The sequence below is a fragment of the Bos mutus genome, chromosome 13 (genome assembly GCF_027580195.1).
Source record: "Bos mutus isolate GX-2022 chromosome 13, NWIPB_WYAK_1.1, whole genome shotgun sequence".
In the NCBI taxonomy this organism is placed as follows: domain Eukaryota; kingdom Metazoa; phylum Chordata; class Mammalia; order Artiodactyla; family Bovidae; genus Bos; species Bos mutus.
The window spans coordinates 70,511,921-70,530,771 of NC_091629.1; the positions used below are offsets into that span (position 1 = coordinate 70,511,921).

An 18,851-nucleotide genomic window follows, 5' to 3' on the forward strand; every position below is an offset into this window, starting at 1 on the left:
GGAACTAAAGAGCCTCTTAATGAAAGTGAAAGTGGAGAGTGAAAAAGTTGGCTTAAAGCTCAATGTTCAGAAAATGAAGATCATGGCATCTGGTCCCATCACTTCATGGGAAATAGATGGGGAAACAGTGGAAACAGTGCCAGACTTTATTTTTCTGGGCTCCAAAACCACTGCAGATGGTGACTGCAGCCATGAAATTAAAAGATGCTTACTCCTTGGAAGGAAAGTTATGACCAACTTAGATAGCATATTCAAAAGCAGAGACATTACTTTGCCAACAAAGGTTCATCTGGTCAAGGCTATGGTTTTTCCAGTGGTCATGTATGGATGTGAGAGTTGGACTGTGAAGAAGGCTGAGCACCAAAGAATTGATGCTTTTGAACTGTGGTGTTGGAGGAGACTCTTGAGAGTCCCTTGGACTGCAAGGAGATCCAACCAGTCCATTCTGAAGGAGATCAGCCCTGGGATATCTTTGTAGGGAATGATGCTGAAGCTGAAACTCCAGTACTTTGGCCACCTCATGTGAAGAGTTGACTCATTGGAAAAGACTCTGATGCTGGGAGGGATTGGGGGCAGAAGGAGAAGGGGACGACAGAGAATGAGATGGCTGGATGGCATCACTGTCTCGATGGGCGTGAGTCTGAGTGAACTCCGAGGGCTGGTGATGGACGGGGAGGCCTGGCGATTCATGGGGTCGCAAACAGTTGGACACGACTGAGCGACTGGACTGAACTGATCTTATTTAATCCTCAAGTTAGCCATATGTGGTAGGCATTGACTGTTTTATAGAAGAAAACCCCAACCCAGAGAGGTTAACGCCTGAGGTCCCATAGCTAGTAAATACACCCCCAGGTGTGTTAGGCTTCTGATCCATGCTCTTTACTGTTACTCCATGCTGCCTTTGAGCTACAGATTTCCAGTATGGTTTTTGTCTGTAGGTTTGATTGTTGTTGTTTTTTATTTGGCTGCACCGGGTCTTGGTTGCAGCATGTGGGATCTAGTCCCCTAACTAGGGATCGAACCTGGGCCTTTTGCATTGGGAGCACGGAGTCTTAACCACTGGACCACTAGGGAAGTCTCTATAGGTTTATTTTGTCATTTTATCATTCTTTTCTTTTTGGGAGGCATCATTTATTAAGCATTTATCATATATGGAAATGGAAATGTACTAGGAATCTAAGTACATTATTTGTTCTTTTTATCCTGAAAACAACCCTGTCTTTGGGTTTTTATTGTGTTCTATTTAAAGGAGGGGGAAATGAGTCTCACACAGAATTTTCCTCACATCCATAGTAAGTGTCAGAGCTGTGCCCCAGAACATGAACTAGAGAGTGGTCTCAGATTCAGCTGGGCAGGGGCTACCGCAGGATTTCACGGTGGGAGGAACAACCCCCAGTTCGTGCTGCCACTACTGCAAGGGCTCCAGGAGGTGGTGTATGGGTTCTGGCAGGGGAGCCAGAAGGTGCTGTGTCCCTGGGTGATCTTCCTGAGGCCAGGTGCTGCTCAGGCGTCTCTTCTGGTCTCTATCATGGCCTGCCAGCGAGTCTTCTGGAAGCTCCTCATGTTCAGCTGGTGGTTCCAGGCACTGACCAGCGGTGTTGAAAGTGAACAGCTGGCCCTAGGCCATCTCGGGGTGGAAACCAGCGTTGCTTTGTAAACAGATTCAATTGTGCCCCTAGCCGATTTGCTGGTCAAGGCAGAGCCGGTGTGACACTTGCAAATACACAGATGACACATTGTTTGACCACCCGTCTGCCCTTGGTCAGGTAAGAATTTCCAGAGCCGTGAACAGTGGTGCTCTTTATCACGAGGAGATAGACTGAGGGTTGGGTAGCACGTGGGTGGAGACTGTCATTTATTCACTCAGCATTTTTGAGCACCTGTGGTATTCCGGGTTAGTGTTCTGAATGCTGGAATTTCAACAATGCATGAGACAGACAAAGTCTCTACCAGAAGGAGCTAACATTCCAGTGCAAGGAGATAAAACACACAAGCACATGTACACATGTCACACCCAGTGGAAATACATGCTGTGAAGGACAGTGAGGCTGAGTAAGAGAAGTACATAGATGTGTGGCAAGGAAGCGGTGTTTTTTTACATAGGTGTCCAGAAGGCCTCGCTGTGGAGGTGATGTTTGAGGGGAGACTTGAAGGAAGTGAAGGGTAAGCCATGTGGGCTTCCAGGGGATGAGCGTTGTAGGCAAAAGAAAAGCAAGTGTAAAGCTCTTGGGGCAGAAGATGCTTGGGACATTCAAGCATCAGGAAGGAGAATGGTGGCTGAAGCAGGACGGGGTTAGACAGCTCCAGGGATGAGTCAGAGGCCGCCGCCCCTGCAGGCCATGGTGGCAACTCCAGTTGTACTCTTAGTGAAATGGGAAGCCCTTGAAAAAATCTGAGCAGAAGCCTGCTATGATGCACATGAGGTACGTTTTTCAAAGGAGGACTCCAGCTGCCACGTGGGGGTGGAGGATGGGCGGGATGCCAGCACAGTGGAAGCAGGGAGGCAAAATTGGTAGCCATGGCAATGGTCCTGGAAGAAGTGGTGGTGGTAGGGACTGGAAGTGGGGCAGTGGAGATGCTGAGAGGTGTGTGTGCATGCTAAGTCACTTCAGTCATGTCCGACTCTGCGACCCCATGGACTGTAGCCCACCAGGCTCCTCTGTCCATAGGATTCTCCAGGCAAGAATACTGGAGTGAGTTGCCATGCCCTCTTCCAGGGGATCTTCCCAACCCAGGGATCCAACCCGTCTTTTATGTCTCCTGCATTGGCAGGTGGATTCTTTATCTCTAGTGCCACCTGGGAAGTCTGCTGAGAGGTGGTCCTGGTTAAATTCTGAAGGATCTGATGATAGGATTTGCTGCTGGGTTGCAAGAGGGGGATGATAGAAAGGGGTCAGTTACAACTCTGTGACTTTGACCTCAGCAGCTGAGAAGAGTTGCCCTTTACTGAGAGGGAAGGGATTCATCTGCACTGGGTTTGATCTGGCCAGCGTTCCAGAGCCTGGAACCAGGATGGGAGTCAGTGGAGTCTGGACCCTGTGTGGCCCTTCCAAAACCTGGGTGGAGGAGAACTGGTTTTGAGTTCCAGGTGAGGAGGCAGGGGAAAAGCAGGGGGATATCCCAGTGTTCGATGAAGTACAGATGGGTTTTAAAACAATAGAAAACGGATGAGATGAGGGAGCCAGAGGCAGGAAGAGACAGGAGTCTTCTCAAGGAGCAGAGAGCTCTGAGGGATACAAGGAGTTTGGGCGACAATATCACACAGAGGTGGGAACAGTCAGCAATTACTGGGGCCTGTCCTGAGTTTGTGCAGATGATGTGGAGTTTGGGATACAGGTGGGGGAGTGGATTAGACAGGGAGAGGGTATAGGTGAGAGACAACAAATGAACAGAACACAGAACTAGGGAGGATCCTGATTCGACCACAGACCAATCTGAGAACAGGAGGACAAGGTATAGGGAGTTAGACTGGGAATTTAGGATAGGTCTGCATTAGGAGAGTCTTTGAAAGCATACAGCTGCATGGAGAAATCTGATGGAGGTATGTGGGAGTAAGCAGAAAACCGGAGACTGCAGTTCAGCTATGGTTTAGCTTGAGTGTCTTTCTGGATGATCTGACAGTAAAGGGAACATGGTCTTCACTGGCATTTTCTCTCCTGCCTCTTTATTGTCTTAACCATCAGACTTGCACATCCAGTCCTAAGCAACAGGGAGGCTTGCTAGCAGTCTGTCCACTATCTGAATACAACAGTTTTCTGGAGCAATCGGTTCCCAACAGGACTGACTGACGTTCCCACCACAGCACATCCTTTTGAAGTCTTTACTAAAACGACCCAACCACTCAGAAGTTTGGGTGCACAATAACCCCAGGAGACATGTACTTTTAGTAGGTAACCTTTCCTAGGCAGGTGAGGTGATTACAATGCATAGACATGTAATAGTATATATAATAATATATTATAATAATGTGGAGTGATACTGTCTGTGTCAGTGGCCAGACCTCAGAAATAGTGTGGGTTCAGTTCCAGACCACCAAATTACAGCAAATATCTCAATAATGCAAGTCACAGATTATTACTGTTTTGGTTTTCCAGTACATATAAAAGTTAGGTTTAACCTATACTGTGGTCGATTAAGTGTGCAATACCATTATGTCTTTGGCTTCCCTGGTGGCTCAGAGGTTAAAGCGTCTGCCTGCAATGCAGGAGACCTGGGTTCAATTCCTGGGTCAGGAAGATCCCCTGGAGAAGGAAATGGCAACCCACTCCAGTATTCTTGCCTGGAGAATCCCATGGACGGAGGAGCCTGGGGGCTACAGTCCACGGGGTCGCAAAGAATCGGACACGACTGAGCGACTTCACTTTCACTTTTCACCATTATGTCTAAAAACAATGTACATACCTTAATTTAAAAATGCTTTATTGCTAAAAGTGCTAAGCATCCTCTGACAATGCAAGGTTGCCATAAACCTTCAATTTGTAAAAAAAAAAAAACTATCTGCAAAGCCCAATAAAATGAGGTATGCCTGTAATTACAAAAATAATGTTACTTATATTCATGATAATATTTATAATGTAAATATACACTGTATCTTTACGTTTGTGCACTCTTACAAACAGTGCTGTCAGGTTAGCCATAGGTCGGGGTTTTATTTTGTGATACCAGAAGTCAGGAATGGCGTTCCCTGTTCACTTCAGTAGGTCTTTACCTTGTTCCACCTGGCTTCTCACAGGTTGATGGAAGACAATTTAATGCCATTATGGATGGTCAGACCTAGTCTCTTATTTTCAATGGTACTCGTTTTTACAAAGCATGCTCTTATTTACGTTTTAAAAAATAAATTTCCAATGAAAAATATTGTAACCAAAATCAGTTGGTTTGCAGATTACGGATGACTGGCCAGGGTATGATTTGAGCTTATTCACGTACCCACAGCACTACTATGGAGACTTGGAGTACGTGCTCATCCCTCATGGCAATCATTGTGGACAGGTGAGCGCTCTTTGCTGAGTCCGTTTTCTCTAGTCCTCTCTTGTGTGAATCAAACAATAGGCTCAGGGACCCTATTCCGGAGTCTCTTCTATACAGTGGTGGATAGAATGTTTATAGGACAGAAAAATTGGAGTAAAATAAATCTGTGATTTCCTTGGATATTTGTTCCGGGGAGACAGAGGGTTGTACATGCAAAAGATAGTAATGACTACAGATAGTAAGGTGGTAACGGCTGTACATACAAGATAGATAGCCTCAAAATAACCGCGTCCTATACAGGCTGATAAAAATGAGGGCCGGGAAAGCATTTGTCTCACGTTTTTCACAGACTCTTAACGGGGAGAGTTAAGAGGTGACCTTTACCTTCATTTGCCTTCACAGGCCATACCCCGGAAACCCTGGCTTTTCCTGCAATTTGCATTTATCTCGAATAAGTCCCGTCTCACAGGTTGGCCAATCTGTGGATGTTTTCAGTGGTAATGTTTTGGAAATAAGAATATGTACAGCTTAAAAATAGCAGCACGGAACTGTTTCTCCACTACTGTTTCTCGTTCTTCTGAAGCCCTTGACACAGATGTCCTCTGGCTCCTTCCTAGTCACTTGACTCTCCTCTTCTAAGCCCCTAAGTCACCCTCATTTGTTTCTTGGTTTTCAGAGAAAAGAAAGTAATAGAAAGTTAGTCACTCAGTTGTGTCTGACTCTCTGTGACCGTATGGACTGTAGCCACCTGCCAGGCTCCTCTGTCCATGGAATTCTCCAGGCGAGAATGCTGGAATGAGTAAGAGCCTCTTCCAATTCAGCCTACCACAGGCGTCAGCACTTACAGGTCTTATCCCTTCAACAAAGCTGCCTTAATGCCCCGACTCTTGCCTTTCCGTGGACTTTTGATTTCTAGCACAAGATCAAATACGTAAGCCTTCACATTTATATGAAAAGCAAGCTTCCTGTATTTCACACTCAGAAATCGGGGTGGGAGAAGCTCTGAGAAATAAGGGCAAGCTGAGACTTGGGGCTCCCACTCTCCCCTTTTCCTTCAGCCTTTGTACTTCTGCTTCTATTTTCTTAAACTGTGACTTTCTTCTGAGTAAAAATTTAACTTATAAAATAGACCTTCAGCCAAAGGAAAGTTTGAAAAGCACCAACTGGTCACTATTCCCAGGATGTTATCTTTCCATCAATGCCTGTCTGTAAGCAAAAGGAAATGTCATTCTTTCATTCAAATTCTAAGATTTCCCATTGGTTAAGATCTGCATGTTGCATGTTCTCTCAAACTATAAAATATTACTAAAATAAGATCTAGTTTGGGATTTCTCACGGCCTCAGGTGGCCTTCCATGGAGTACAAGTTTTGATCCTTAAAGGGAAAAAAGGTTCTGAGAAGAAACAAATGTGAAAAATTTGGCATCTCCCAACTTGTCAAACCTCCCAGTTGGCAATTCATATTAAAGATGCAGATTCCTAAATCATTTCATTAGAGAACGCCCGATACTTGGTATCATTCTGTTTCACTAGATTGGGAGGCAGATTTCTGAGCCCAGTGAGACTCACTGTATGGCACCAAGGAAAACAGCTGCTCAATAAATTTTTCCTTTTCCAAATGTAGATAAATATGAATGCAAAACTCCTGTTATTGATACGGTAGGGGAAAAGTGGTCTCCGCTGTTGAATAGAATATTTATCCATTTCTTTTTACACATGCTTGGAAACAAATTTCTCCCAAATTAATTTGATTCAGTGGCTGCATTAACTCAATATTTTGTTTAGTCCAACCTCAGCCATTATGATGAATGCATTACACATAAAATATGGTGGAAGGTTAGAAAACAATAAAAATACCTAATTTTGAAAAAGGGGTAAATTTTGTAAAATATATTCAGCTTCCTAAGAATCAGTCTACTGGATTTCTCCTACCAAAAAAAAGGATACAGATTCTTGCAAAGGAAAGGGGAGGGGTGGGGAAGAAATATGCTTGACTTTGATAGTTAAACCAACTTCTCTTGTGCAGTGGGCATCTTTGTACTCGATTCACTTCTTAATAGCTCTCAGAAGTACTTTGTCTTCACATGAGTTTGGGAACCCCCTGGTTTAAACAAATTCTGGCTTTTCTCATCTGAAAATTAATTTATGACTTAAGTTAATTGCATCCTGATCTAGTATAGGATTGAATCCTGGCAAGGTTACCAGTTGTCTCTACAGGAGGCTTTATGTCAAGAAATTCTGATTGGGGGGTCTGAGGTGGGGCCTCAAGAATGCCCGTCCCCACCTTTAAAATGAATTTAATTGAGATATAATTTACATACAACAAAACTCACCCATTGTAGATAAATGACTTAGTGATTTTTAGTACATTTTTATGGCTAGGCAACAATTACCAGCATCGTTTTACAATATTTTATTGTCAATCAAAAGTTTGTTGTCAATCTCTGCTCCTACCCACACTATCAGGCAATCACTAATCTAATTTCTTTCTCTATAAACTTGTGTTTCCTGAGCTTTAAATATAAATTAAATCAATATCTGATTATTGATTCATCGATTGATGGACGCTTAGATTTCTTGTTTGGGGCTACTGCGAATATTGCTTCCAGGAACATTTGCATGTAAGTCTTTGTGTGGACACATCTTTTCATTTCTCTTGGATGGGTTTTTGGAGAGGAATTCTGAGTTTTATGGTAAGCGTAAGAAACTGCCAATTATTTTCTAGATGCCTACACCATTTTTCATTCCCACCAGCAACGTTTGAGGCTCCAGTTTCTCCACATTGTTGTTATTGTTGTTTTAGTTGCTCAGTTGTGTCTGACTCTTTGCAACCCCATGGACTGTAGCCCACCGGGCTCCTCTGTCCATGGAATTCTCCAGGCAAGAATACTGGAGTGGGTTGCCGTGCCCTTCTCCCTAGTTTCTCCACATACTTGCCAACATTTCATTTTGTTTGTCCTTTTAACTCTAGCCATTCTAGGTCTTCCCAGGCTCAGTGATAAAGAATCTGCCTGCCAATGCAGGAGACAGAGGTTTGATTCCTGGATCGAAAAGATCTCCTGGAGAAGGAAATGGCAACCCACTCCAGTATTCTTGCCTGGGAAATCCCACGGACAGAGGAGCCTGGCAAGCTACAGTTCATGGGATTGCCAAAGACATGGACATGACCTAGTGACTAAGACAACAAAACAAAAACGTGGATATATAAAGGTGTTTCATTGTGGTTTAAAATTTTCCTAATGATTAGTGTGCTTTCTAGCTGTTCATACATCTTCTTTGGAGAGGTGCCTATTTAAGTTTTTTGCCAATTTTGCAGTTGGGTTGTTTGTCTTCTAAATGAGTTGTAAGAGTTCTTCGTATATTCTGGACACAGCCCTTTATCAGACATATGCTTTGCAAATATTTCCCACTAGTATGTGGCTTGTCTTTTCATTATTGATGTATTTTAAGGAGAACGTTGGGTAAAGTATTCTGTAAATGTCGACCAGGTCCAGCTGTTATATGGTGTACTGTTCCCTTATATCCTTACTGGTTTTCTGCCTTGTTGGATCTGTCATGTACTAAGAGAGGGGTATTGAAGTTTCCAACTACATCAGTGGATTCATCTACTTCTAGTTCTGTCAGTTTTTTGACACTCTGTTGCTAGGTGCAGACACATGAAGGACTGTTATGTTTTCCTGGAGAGCTGGCCTCTTTTTATTACAGTAATGTTGCTCTTTATTCCTCATGATTTCCTTGCTCTGAAGTCTGCTTTGTCTGAAATTGATGTAGCTTGTCCAGGTTTCTGTTGATTATGTTTGCATGGTGCATCTTTCTCCATCCGTTTAATCTGGGTCTTTTATCTGGATCTTTGTGTTTAAGATGAATTTCTTGTGGACAACATACCTTAGGGTATTTTTTGATCCACTCTGACAGTCTGCCTTTAATTGATGTTTTTAGACCATGTGTGCGTGCTGTGTGTGCTGTCGCTTCAGTTGTGTCTGACTCTTTGTGACCTATGGACTATAGCCAGCCAGGCTCCTCTGTCCATGGGGATTCTCCAGGCAAGAATATTGGAGTAGGTTGCCCTCCTCTAGGAGATCTTCCTGACACAGGTATCAAACCTGCCTCTCTTACATCTCCTGCATCGGCAGGCAGGTTCTTTACCTCTAGCACCACCTGGGAAGCCTATTTTTAGACCGTTCACTAAAGTCATGATTGATATTCTTGGTTTAATCTCTACCATATTTGTAACTATTTATTACTCATCACTCTTGTTGTTTGTTTCCTTTTTTGTCTTTGCCTGTCTGTGAAGAGTGTCTCCCCAGCAGTGCATAGCTGTTGATGATGTGCAATCTGTTTTTCTTGTTTTTCCTTTTAAGTTTTGCTCACTGGGGTTCACACCTGTGTCTGAATAGCCTAGTCTTCGGCCTAATATTGATTAGAGATTGTTCTCAAACACCTTGAGATAGTGAGGCTTCCACTCTCTGCTGATGAATGTGTGTGGGGGCCTGGCAAACACATTCATATTGCCAGGCGTTTTTTTCTTTTTTAATTAATTTTTACTGGAGTATAGTTGCTTTGCAATGTTGTATTAGTTTCTACTGTAGAATAAAGTGAATTGACTGTGTGTGTGTGCATGTGTGTGTATCCCTTCTCTTTTGTATTTCCTTCCCATTTAGGTCACAGAGAGCACTGAGTAGAGTTCCCTGAGTTATACAGTAGGTTCTCATTAGTTATCTATTTTATACATAGTATCAATAGCATATATATGTCCACCCCAATCTCCCAATTATTTCCAGCCTTTTCCAAGTCTTCCCTGGATTTTTACTTTTCACAGAGCTTTCTTGTGTCTGGGGCACCTTTCACATAGGTAACATGCTATCTTCAGTAAATAAAAGACAAATATTATTCTTTTGATAGTTACTGCGGGCTTGACTTTTCCTCTAGTCTCGTCTAACGTGGTCAGGTGGGTGAGTCATTCTCCATTTCCTCTTTCTTTGCTTTTTAAAGTGAATATAATATCACCACATACCATCATAGCCTTGTTAAAGCTAACAACCAGGCTCTGTAGTGATCAAATAATTGCCTTCATGATCTTTGACATCATGTTTTACACCTTAATCATTTTTTTTGTGACACAGAGGGAAAAAATGTACCACTGATGATATGGTTATCAGAAATATGTTTTGAACACTCTCTCTTTGTCTGATGTTAACAAAGCTTCTTTATCTGGAGGCTTTGGTCTCCCAAGACCTTTTCCACTTTTCTCCTGCATAATCACATATGTAGAGTACATCATGCAGTTTTTTTTTTGAAAGGAACAAATATGCTCAGAGATGTCTATACTTTAATATGTCTTTTAATCCCTTCTTTCAGAATTGAACGGCTGGCTAAGGATATTATGAAAGACATAGGATGTTGTGACATTATGGTCCTGTGTGTACTCAAAGGAGGCTACAAGTTCTGTGCAGACCTGGTAGAACACCTGAAGAACATCAGTCGAAACTCTGATTGATGTATCATTATGAAGGTTGATTTCATCCGACTAAAAAGTTACAGGGTAAGTTATGATTTACTCCATTTTCATTATGTGATATTTAGAATGAACAGTGTTATAAAAGCAAAGAGCTAATAATGTGATGAAAATGAAAGATGTATTTTATTTTAATTTGCAAGATACTACAACCTGTCATTCAAATAGTGTTCTTGATGGGGCGGAGACACCCTCCTAATCTATTGCTCATATAGGGAAAGAAGCTTCAGGAATGATTCATGCTTTCTTTTATGGCTATAAAGTTGAGTGGTTATTTCCTGGCGCCTAGTCTCATGAATAAATGTGAGGAGAAAGAGTATTAAGGAAGTCCAGTGAATACAGATGTACTTCTGCTCTGGATATCGCTCTTGGCCCCGAAGATCTGTATGAGGACGTCCCCCTGGCGTTAGTACTTGGGTGACTGCAGTCAGGGCCCAGATATGAAGAACTAAAACCTGTAGGGACAATGAGGTATCAAGAGCAGTGAAACAGAAGACCAGGGAATCTCCAACAGAACGCTCTTCTACTAGTCTGTGCTGGGTTTTCATGGCTACTCAGTTGTGTCCGACGCTTGGCGACCCGATGGACTGTAGCCCGCCAAGTCCCTGTGTCCTTGGGATTTTCCAGGCAAGAATACTGGAGTGGGTTGCCATTCCCTTCTCCAGGGGATCTTCGCGACCCAAGAATCGAACCCGGGTCTCCTGCATTGCAGGCAGATTCTTTACCATCTGAGCCACCAGGGAAGCCCAAATCACTAGCTTTGAATTGTGTTTGCTTTGCTTTGGGACAAAATAACCACAAACTTAGTGGCTTAAACCAACATATGTTTATTGTCCTACAGTTTCTCTAGGTCAGAAGTTCTCTGCTCAGAATCTTTCCAGACCGAAATCAAGGTGTTAGTTGGGGCCTTGATTACTTCTAGGATTTGGGGTCCTTCTCCAAGATCACTGGTCATTAGCAGATTTCAACCCCTGATTCCCTGCTGACTCTAGACTGGATTCACTGTCAGCTCTGAGAGGCTGCCCTGGGGTCCCTGCCTCGTGGACAACAGCATAGGCTGTTGATTGCAGGGTAGGAGAGCTGCTCCTCTGGTGGGGCCCTGCTCCTTTCTAAAGGACTCCCCTGATTAGGTCAGGTCTACACAGGATAAACTCTCTTTGATAAACTCAAAGTCAGTTGACTAATCACCTAATCATGAGAGTAAATTCCTATCATATTTACAAGTCTTGCCCACAGGTAAGTGGAGGAGATTATACACAGGTGTGTGCCTGGGGACTGGGATGGGAGGGCATCTTAAAACCACCGAAGAATTGATGCTTTTAAACTGTGGTGTTGGAGAAGACTCTTGAGAGTCCCTTGGACTGCAAGGAGGTCCAACCAGTCCATTCTAAAGGAGATCAGCCCTGGGTGTTCTTTGGAAGGAATGATGCTAAAGCTGAAACTCCAGTACTTTGGCCACCTCATGTGAAGAGTTGACTCATTGGAAAAGACTCTGATGCTGGGAGGGATTGAGGGCAGGAGGAGAAGGGGACGACAGAGGATGAGATGGCTGGATGGCATCACTGACTCGATGGACGTGAGTCTGAGTGAACTCTGAGAGTTGGTGATGGACAGGGAGGCCTGGCGTGCTGCGATTCATGGGGTTGCAAAGAGTCAGACACGACTGAGCAACTGAACTGAACTGACCCTACCGTTCTCTTTCTTTGACTCAGTTGCCTCAGCTTTCAAGCGGCTAGTAAATTTTCATTTCTTAAAACACTCTGTATTTTCCTAATGACCTCTGAGGTCAGGATAAAATTGTCTTTTGATTTTGTTTTTGGGTGTGGCGGGTGGGGGGGGCGGGCATGTGGCCATCTTAACTCTAATTTATTCGTTTCATCTCTTGAAAATCTTTCCTCTCTTTAATTGTCTCTCATCCTAGTTTAAGTAGCTGTGCTTCCTTCTTACAAGATTTTTTTCCCCGCTTGGCTCTGATCCTTATTGTAAAATCTTCTAAAATCTTAAAAAAATTAAAGTCAGGTTTATTTGAGCCTAATTTACAGGCAATAGAATTTACCTCTGTCACTTTCTATGAGTTTTAACAAATGCATAGTCATGTAAATCACCACAGTCATCGATGTTGTTATATGTCCCAATAATGCATTTCTTATTGTCAGGTAGGATTTCATTGTATGGATATGCCAGTTTTAAAATCATTCATCAGCTGAAGGATATTTGGTTTGTTTCCTTTCTGGGGTGATTATGAATAAAGCTACTAAGGGGGGAGTGGCAGAAGATGAGATGGTTAGATGGCGTCCCTGACTCAATGGACATGAGTTTGAGCAAACTCTGGAAGACAGTAAAGTACAGGGGAGCCTGGCATCCTGAAGTCTGTAGGGATCACAAAGAGCCAGACATAGCTTAGCAGCAGCACAACAAAATATTCACATGCAGTTTTTGTATGTACTTATGTCTTTGTTTCTCTTGAGCAAATTTGTCTTGAGATTGCTAGGTTATATGGGGAGTGTTTATAAGAAATTACCAAACTATTTTCCAAAGTGATTGAATAATTTTGCTCCCCTCCCAGGACTATATGAGAGTTCCAGTTGCTCTACACTTTTGGCAACACTTGTTATTGTCAGTATTTCTTTATTTTTTCTTTTTTTTGTTTTACCCATTCAGATAACCAGTAGTATCTCATCATGGTTTTAATTTGCATTTCCCCAGTGAATAATGATGTTGAGCATCCTTTTATTTGCTTTTTTGTTGTTTATACAGTTTCTTTGATGAAATGTTTATTCAAATATCTTGCTCATTTAAAAAATTGGGTTGTTTCTTATTATTGAGTTTAAGTTTCTTACATATTTTTGTTACCAATCCTTTATTAATGTGTTTTTGAGTATATTTTCCTTTCAGTGGGTTGTTATTTTTGTTTTTATTAGAGTGCTTTTTTTTCCAAAGGGTATAATTTAAACATTTTTGTAAACTCTACTTTATCATTTTTTCTTTTGTAGATCATAATTTTTGTGTCTGTAAGCAATCTTTGCTTAAATCTTTGTGTATATGAGTAATCTTTGTTTAATTCAAGGTCATGAAGATTTAGCCTCTATTTTCTTTGAGAAGTTTCCTAGTTTTAGGTTTCTAGGTGTATCTAGGTGTATAATTCATTTTTTGCATGCGTGCTTAGTCACCTTAGTCACGTCCGACTCTCTGCGACCCCATGGACCATGGCCAGCCAGGCTCCTCTGTTCATGGGATTCTCCAGGCAAGAATACTGGAGTGGGTTGCCATTAATTTATTAATGTGGTACAGATCAAGATTTCTTTTTTTTTCTTTTTGCAAGTGAATGTCCAATTTTTCCAAGATCATTTGATGAAAAGACTATTCTTTTCTATTGAATTGCCTCTGATCTTTTATTGAAAATCAATTCACTGTATATTCGTGGGTCTATTTCTGAGCACTCTATTGAGTTCAGCTCATCTCTATGCTTATTCTTTGGTCAGTATCACCCTGTTTTGATTACTGTATCTGCACAGAAGTCTGGAAGTCAGAGAGCATGTGTCCTTCAACTTTGTTCTTTTTCATAACTGTTTATGAAAGTTTATCTTTCTATGTAAGTTTAAAAATCATGTTGTTGATGTCTACAGAATAACCTGTAATTGGTGTCCTGTAAAGGAGTGTTGGAGTTACATGTTCCTTCCGGGATGCATGCTCAGAGAATGGTGTATTAGAGTGATCTGAGAGTGGGGGTTTTGGTCCTGTGATGTCAAAAGCTCATCCATCAGGTATTTCCACTAGACCAGTTTAAGGGTTGGGGATCTTGGCTGGTTTGACTTGGTTAAGACTAACTCTCTGCCCCTGAAAGAACAGCTGTACTGTAGTAATCCATGTGTCAGAGGTGTTATCTGTAGGGGGTGCTGAAAGGAGTCTTGTGATATATTTATTGTCTAAGCGATGTGAACCTTGGAGGGTGTGCAATTTTCAAAACAATTAAAGAGAGCTTAGTCAGGAAAGGCAGTTACAGGATGAAGCAAGTTATAGTTTAAGGGATCCAACTGATGACTGCCCTTGGTTTCACTATTATATATGGTAAACTTTTCCTTGAATTTCAAATTGTCTGTTGCAGGTACATAGCAATTTTGTGTATTGAACACTTGACTTTTCAAAACTCTCATTAGTTTAAATAGCTCTTTTGTAGATGCTTTTGGGTTTTTCTATGAAGATAATGGTTTTCCTTCTTTCTTTCCAGTTTGTGTATTTCTTTTTATTGCTTTACTGAACTGGCTAGGACTTTCTGTTCAATTCTGAATAGAAATAGTGAAAGAAAATATTCTTGCCTTGTTATCAGTCATGTGATATTAACTGTTACATCATCAAATTTTTGTTGTATTGTTTTCATTTTCATTCAACTCAAACTATTTTCAAATTTCCTTTGCGACTTCCTCTTTCATTCATGGATTATTTCTTACTGTTTAATTTCCAAATATTGGGGGATTTTCCAGAGATAGCTCTGTATGATTTCTAGTTTAATTCTGTTGCAGAAAGAGTACTTTGTATGACTTCAATTCTTTAAAATTTTTTAAGTCTTGTTTTACGGTCCAGAATACGGTCAATCTTGCTGAAACTAGTAATCTTGCCGAAACTTCCCTGCTGGTCCAGTGGTTAAGACTTCTCGATTATAATGTAGGGGGTGAGGTTTGATCCCTTTTCAGGGAACTAAGATCCCACATGCTGTGTGGCACAGCCAAAAAAAAATTTTTTTTAAAGCAATGAACAGATATATTCAAATCAACATTATTTTTCCTGGGGATCATGCTGTGGAGGCTCCTACCCAGGGTTCTGATGAAGGAGGAAGGAGAGAATATACTTTAAATGTTTCCCGCCAGCATCGGTTCTTAAACACAGCACATTTTAGTGTTTGTCCCACCTTTAAATCATGTAGCAACCAAGCATAACTGTGGCATCTCTCCTCTTCCCTTCTTACAAAATGTCCTTCCTCTTGTCCATCACCAAGGTGACGCAGATCATCTCCTGATCGATCACCTCACATAAAAGCCTACCTGCTCACTCAGAGCAAGCTTTGCCCCTGATTAAATACCCTCTCAGAAATGGATGGAAAACCATACTCACAGACCAGGCTCTGAGGCAAACAGCCCAGTTTTCTCTGCTCACAGCACGTAAGCTGTCCTCATCCCGAGATGGATTCAATGCCTTCAGATTAGTCTTGAGCTGACCACCCCTTTCCACACTTGAGCTCTCTCCACAGTCCCGAGGACAGAGACCTGTTAAAAGCCCAAGCTAATAACACCACCAAGGAAGAGAAACAGGACTAACTCATTTTCCTCTGAGGGTGTCTGGTGCTCCCACATACCTCCAAACCGACTCATCCCGAGCAGACACCTTAAAAACATCTTGGCAGAAACAGTGGCCACTGAGGTATTCTTTTCATTCCTTCAGAAGTTCCTGGAGGGCAGTCGGGACTCTGTAGGCTGTTGTGGGTGCTGGGCAGAAGCATCATGTAGGTTTACTCCCTCCTGTGCTTCTACTCTGTGATTCTTTTATTTGTTTGAGGAAAACGTTGGAAGTTCCGTTTACTGAGAGGCTGTGTCTCCTTGTGACAGCTGTTGGCATTCGGAGGTCACTCGAGGGGCTCTTTTTCTAGGAGGGGTCCCAGTTGTTTTACGCCCTCCGCTAAGGTTTACTAAGGAACCTTCCTGGGGTATGGATGGGTCACACGTCTCAAGGCAATTTGACTTGTCTTTGTGTTGTATTACACTTCCCATGAGACATGAAATGAATTTGCTGAATGATACCCATCTAGACAAAGATTACTTAGAACTTAGCATTAGGCTAATTCATTGGAGAGCATGGCCCACAGACTCCTGTTTTTTAAATGAAATGAAAGGCGCTGGTAGCCTGGGTTCCTTAATGTTTCGAGGTTTCCTTCCTCCTTCCCTTCTTTCGTTTTTCCTCTGTCCCTCTTTTCAGGAGTTTTCACTTAGCTCTTGCTAGATTAATTAATTTAATCTCATTTAATCCTGACTGTAACTCTGCCAAGTATCTCTCAGCTTTTTTTTTTTTTAACTGGTGAAGAAAAAGAGGCTCAGAAAGTTTAATTAACTCATAAGGTCACACAGCCAGTAAATAGTAGCAAAGGCACCAGAGGCCAGACCCATCTATTTCTCAAGCATGTGCCCTTTGCAATGTATCACATTTTCCACAAAATTTTACTGTTTCATGAGATATTAATATGTTTGCTAACATTTATTAAAGGAGTTGGTTGTATTTTTCTTCTAAAAATATATGACAAATATTAAGTTCATATATACAGTTATTATTGTCATTATGCAATAATTTGCCTTTAAGAAATGGTGACATTACTTGAGAAAATCCAGAAGTTGCATGAGAGAGAGAACTTATTGCATGTATCACATTCCATGTGCCCACAAGAGGCTATACTTTGTAGCTTCTCTTAAAAGATCAACAAAACTTGTGAGAGTATTCAGTGTTTATTTTATTTAGCAAAGAATCTAATTTCAGTTATTTCTCAAAAGAATTTATTTATCTGAGGGGCCTAATTTTTCAGCTGATCTAATAACCCAAAGATAACACTGCATTATGTGAGCACTTATTTGTGTTACACCATTACATTAAAAAAATATTTTCTTTTTCTCAAAATAATACATTCAAATAGGTTAACAACCCAGACAAAAAATTTAATTGTGGCAGTTTTATGGAATAAACAACTGGAAAATTCTCTTGCTACAAACATCTAATAATACTAGGTGAATATAATAATAAATTTTTAGTCATTCATTTACTGATCGTGGCACATGGGATCTTAGTTCCTAGACAGAGGGTTGAACCCGCAACCTCCTGCAGTGAAAACGTGGAGTCTTAACCACTGGATCGCTAGGGAAGTCCCTAAGAAGCCTTTTAAATGCTTACTGGAGTTCACAGAAGGTAGGGGATATCCAAGGCAGAAATGAAGAGTTTGAGAATCTAAGCGTAAATGTGTACCAGGGCTCCTAGGAGAGGGGTTGGGAGTTGTTTTAGTAATCTGACTTTAACCCCCATGCAGAGACAGATGGCAAAGCCTTGGACTTGTATCAGATGGGACATTAGATGAGACCCTCATGCAAAGCCATTGCCTTCAAAAATACATGCCCTTGCTGGAAAAAAAAAAAAAAAAAAAAATCCATCCTCTAGTAATGGGAGACCCTAAGTAGCTAGCTTGTCATTCTTGGCCTGCCCTAGAGGGGAAAGTAAATATCCTGTGAGAACTTTTAAACATGAATCTGTACCACATGTGAGTCTGAGGTTTTCATTTACTTTACCTGTATCATCTGGGAAACTCCAACCAGAAAACTTAATACTAAAATTGGTCTCAGACCACAAAATCCTCAAGACGCCTGATACAAGCAAGTGGAAAACCTCTGTGGAGGAAATACCTTAACTTTGGCCAGATTCCTACAGATATGCCTCACTTAACCTGAGCTCACAAACCCAAAGCACGAAAGATGCATAGAAGCAATCTTTCACAGGCAAGATCAGCGGCTGGCAAAGTAAATAGCAAAAAATAGGTAAGCAAGCTATGTGAAAGACAATATAAAATAGTTATAGTTAATTTGACTGAAGACATAAACAAAAGGATTTAAATAAAAGATAAGACAACACAAGAAGAAAAAATAAATGAGAACTTTTGGATGGGAAAGAACAGAATGTCTAGCAGTGAGAAAGATACCGATTGAATGTATAAGAAAGTGACTCACATAATAGGATAAACAGCAGATTGAAGTTCTTATGGGTATGAATTTTTAACTGGAAGATAGATCTGAAAAAACTATCCAGGAAGTAGCATGGATAGAGATGAAATATAGGAGAGGATAGGAGACATGAAAAGTTGAGTGAGAAAATACAAAAGATGTTACCTAGGAATTCCATAAGGAAAGACTAGAGACATTGAGGAGAGGTAATTTTTGATAAGATAATGCCTAATTATATTCCAGAGCTGATGAGAGACATGAATATCCAGGAAGCACATATCCAGTGAGACCACACGTAGACACAATCTGGTGAAACTGAAAGGCAAAACCCCAGAGTCAAAGAACAGATCATGAAAGTAACTGGAAAAAAATTTAAAATTCCCCCCTGTCCTATCAACAGACTTCTCAAAAGCAACAGCAGAAATCAGAAGACATGGTGTAGTAACATCGTCATTCTGAGAGAAAATACCTGGTAACTTAGATTTTCATTCGAGCTGATCTCGAACTCAAGTGTGAGGGCCGGCTATAGACATCAGGGGTCACCTTCCAGAAGAGTTTGTTGATAATAGATGCTGGCTGAAAACACCTCCTAGTTTATTTTAGTATATTTAGGGTACATTT

The 18,851-nt window shown here is 41.4% G+C and overlaps 1 protein-coding gene across 1 annotated transcript in view; it reads left to right on the forward strand.

Annotated features, from left to right (window-relative positions):
* Positions 1 to 2,518: 2,518 nt before the first annotated feature.
* Positions 2,519 to 18,851, forward strand: part of PRTFDC1 (phosphoribosyl transferase domain containing 1) — a 104,209-nt gene continuing 87,876 nt past the window's right edge. The window contains 4 exon segments of the mRNA XM_070382041.1: positions 2,519 to 2,548; positions 4,885 to 4,977; positions 4,979 to 4,992; positions 10,329 to 10,512. Of these exon segments, the coding sequence (XP_070238142.1) occupies positions 2,519 to 2,548; positions 4,885 to 4,977; positions 4,979 to 4,992; positions 10,329 to 10,512 (321 nt within the window).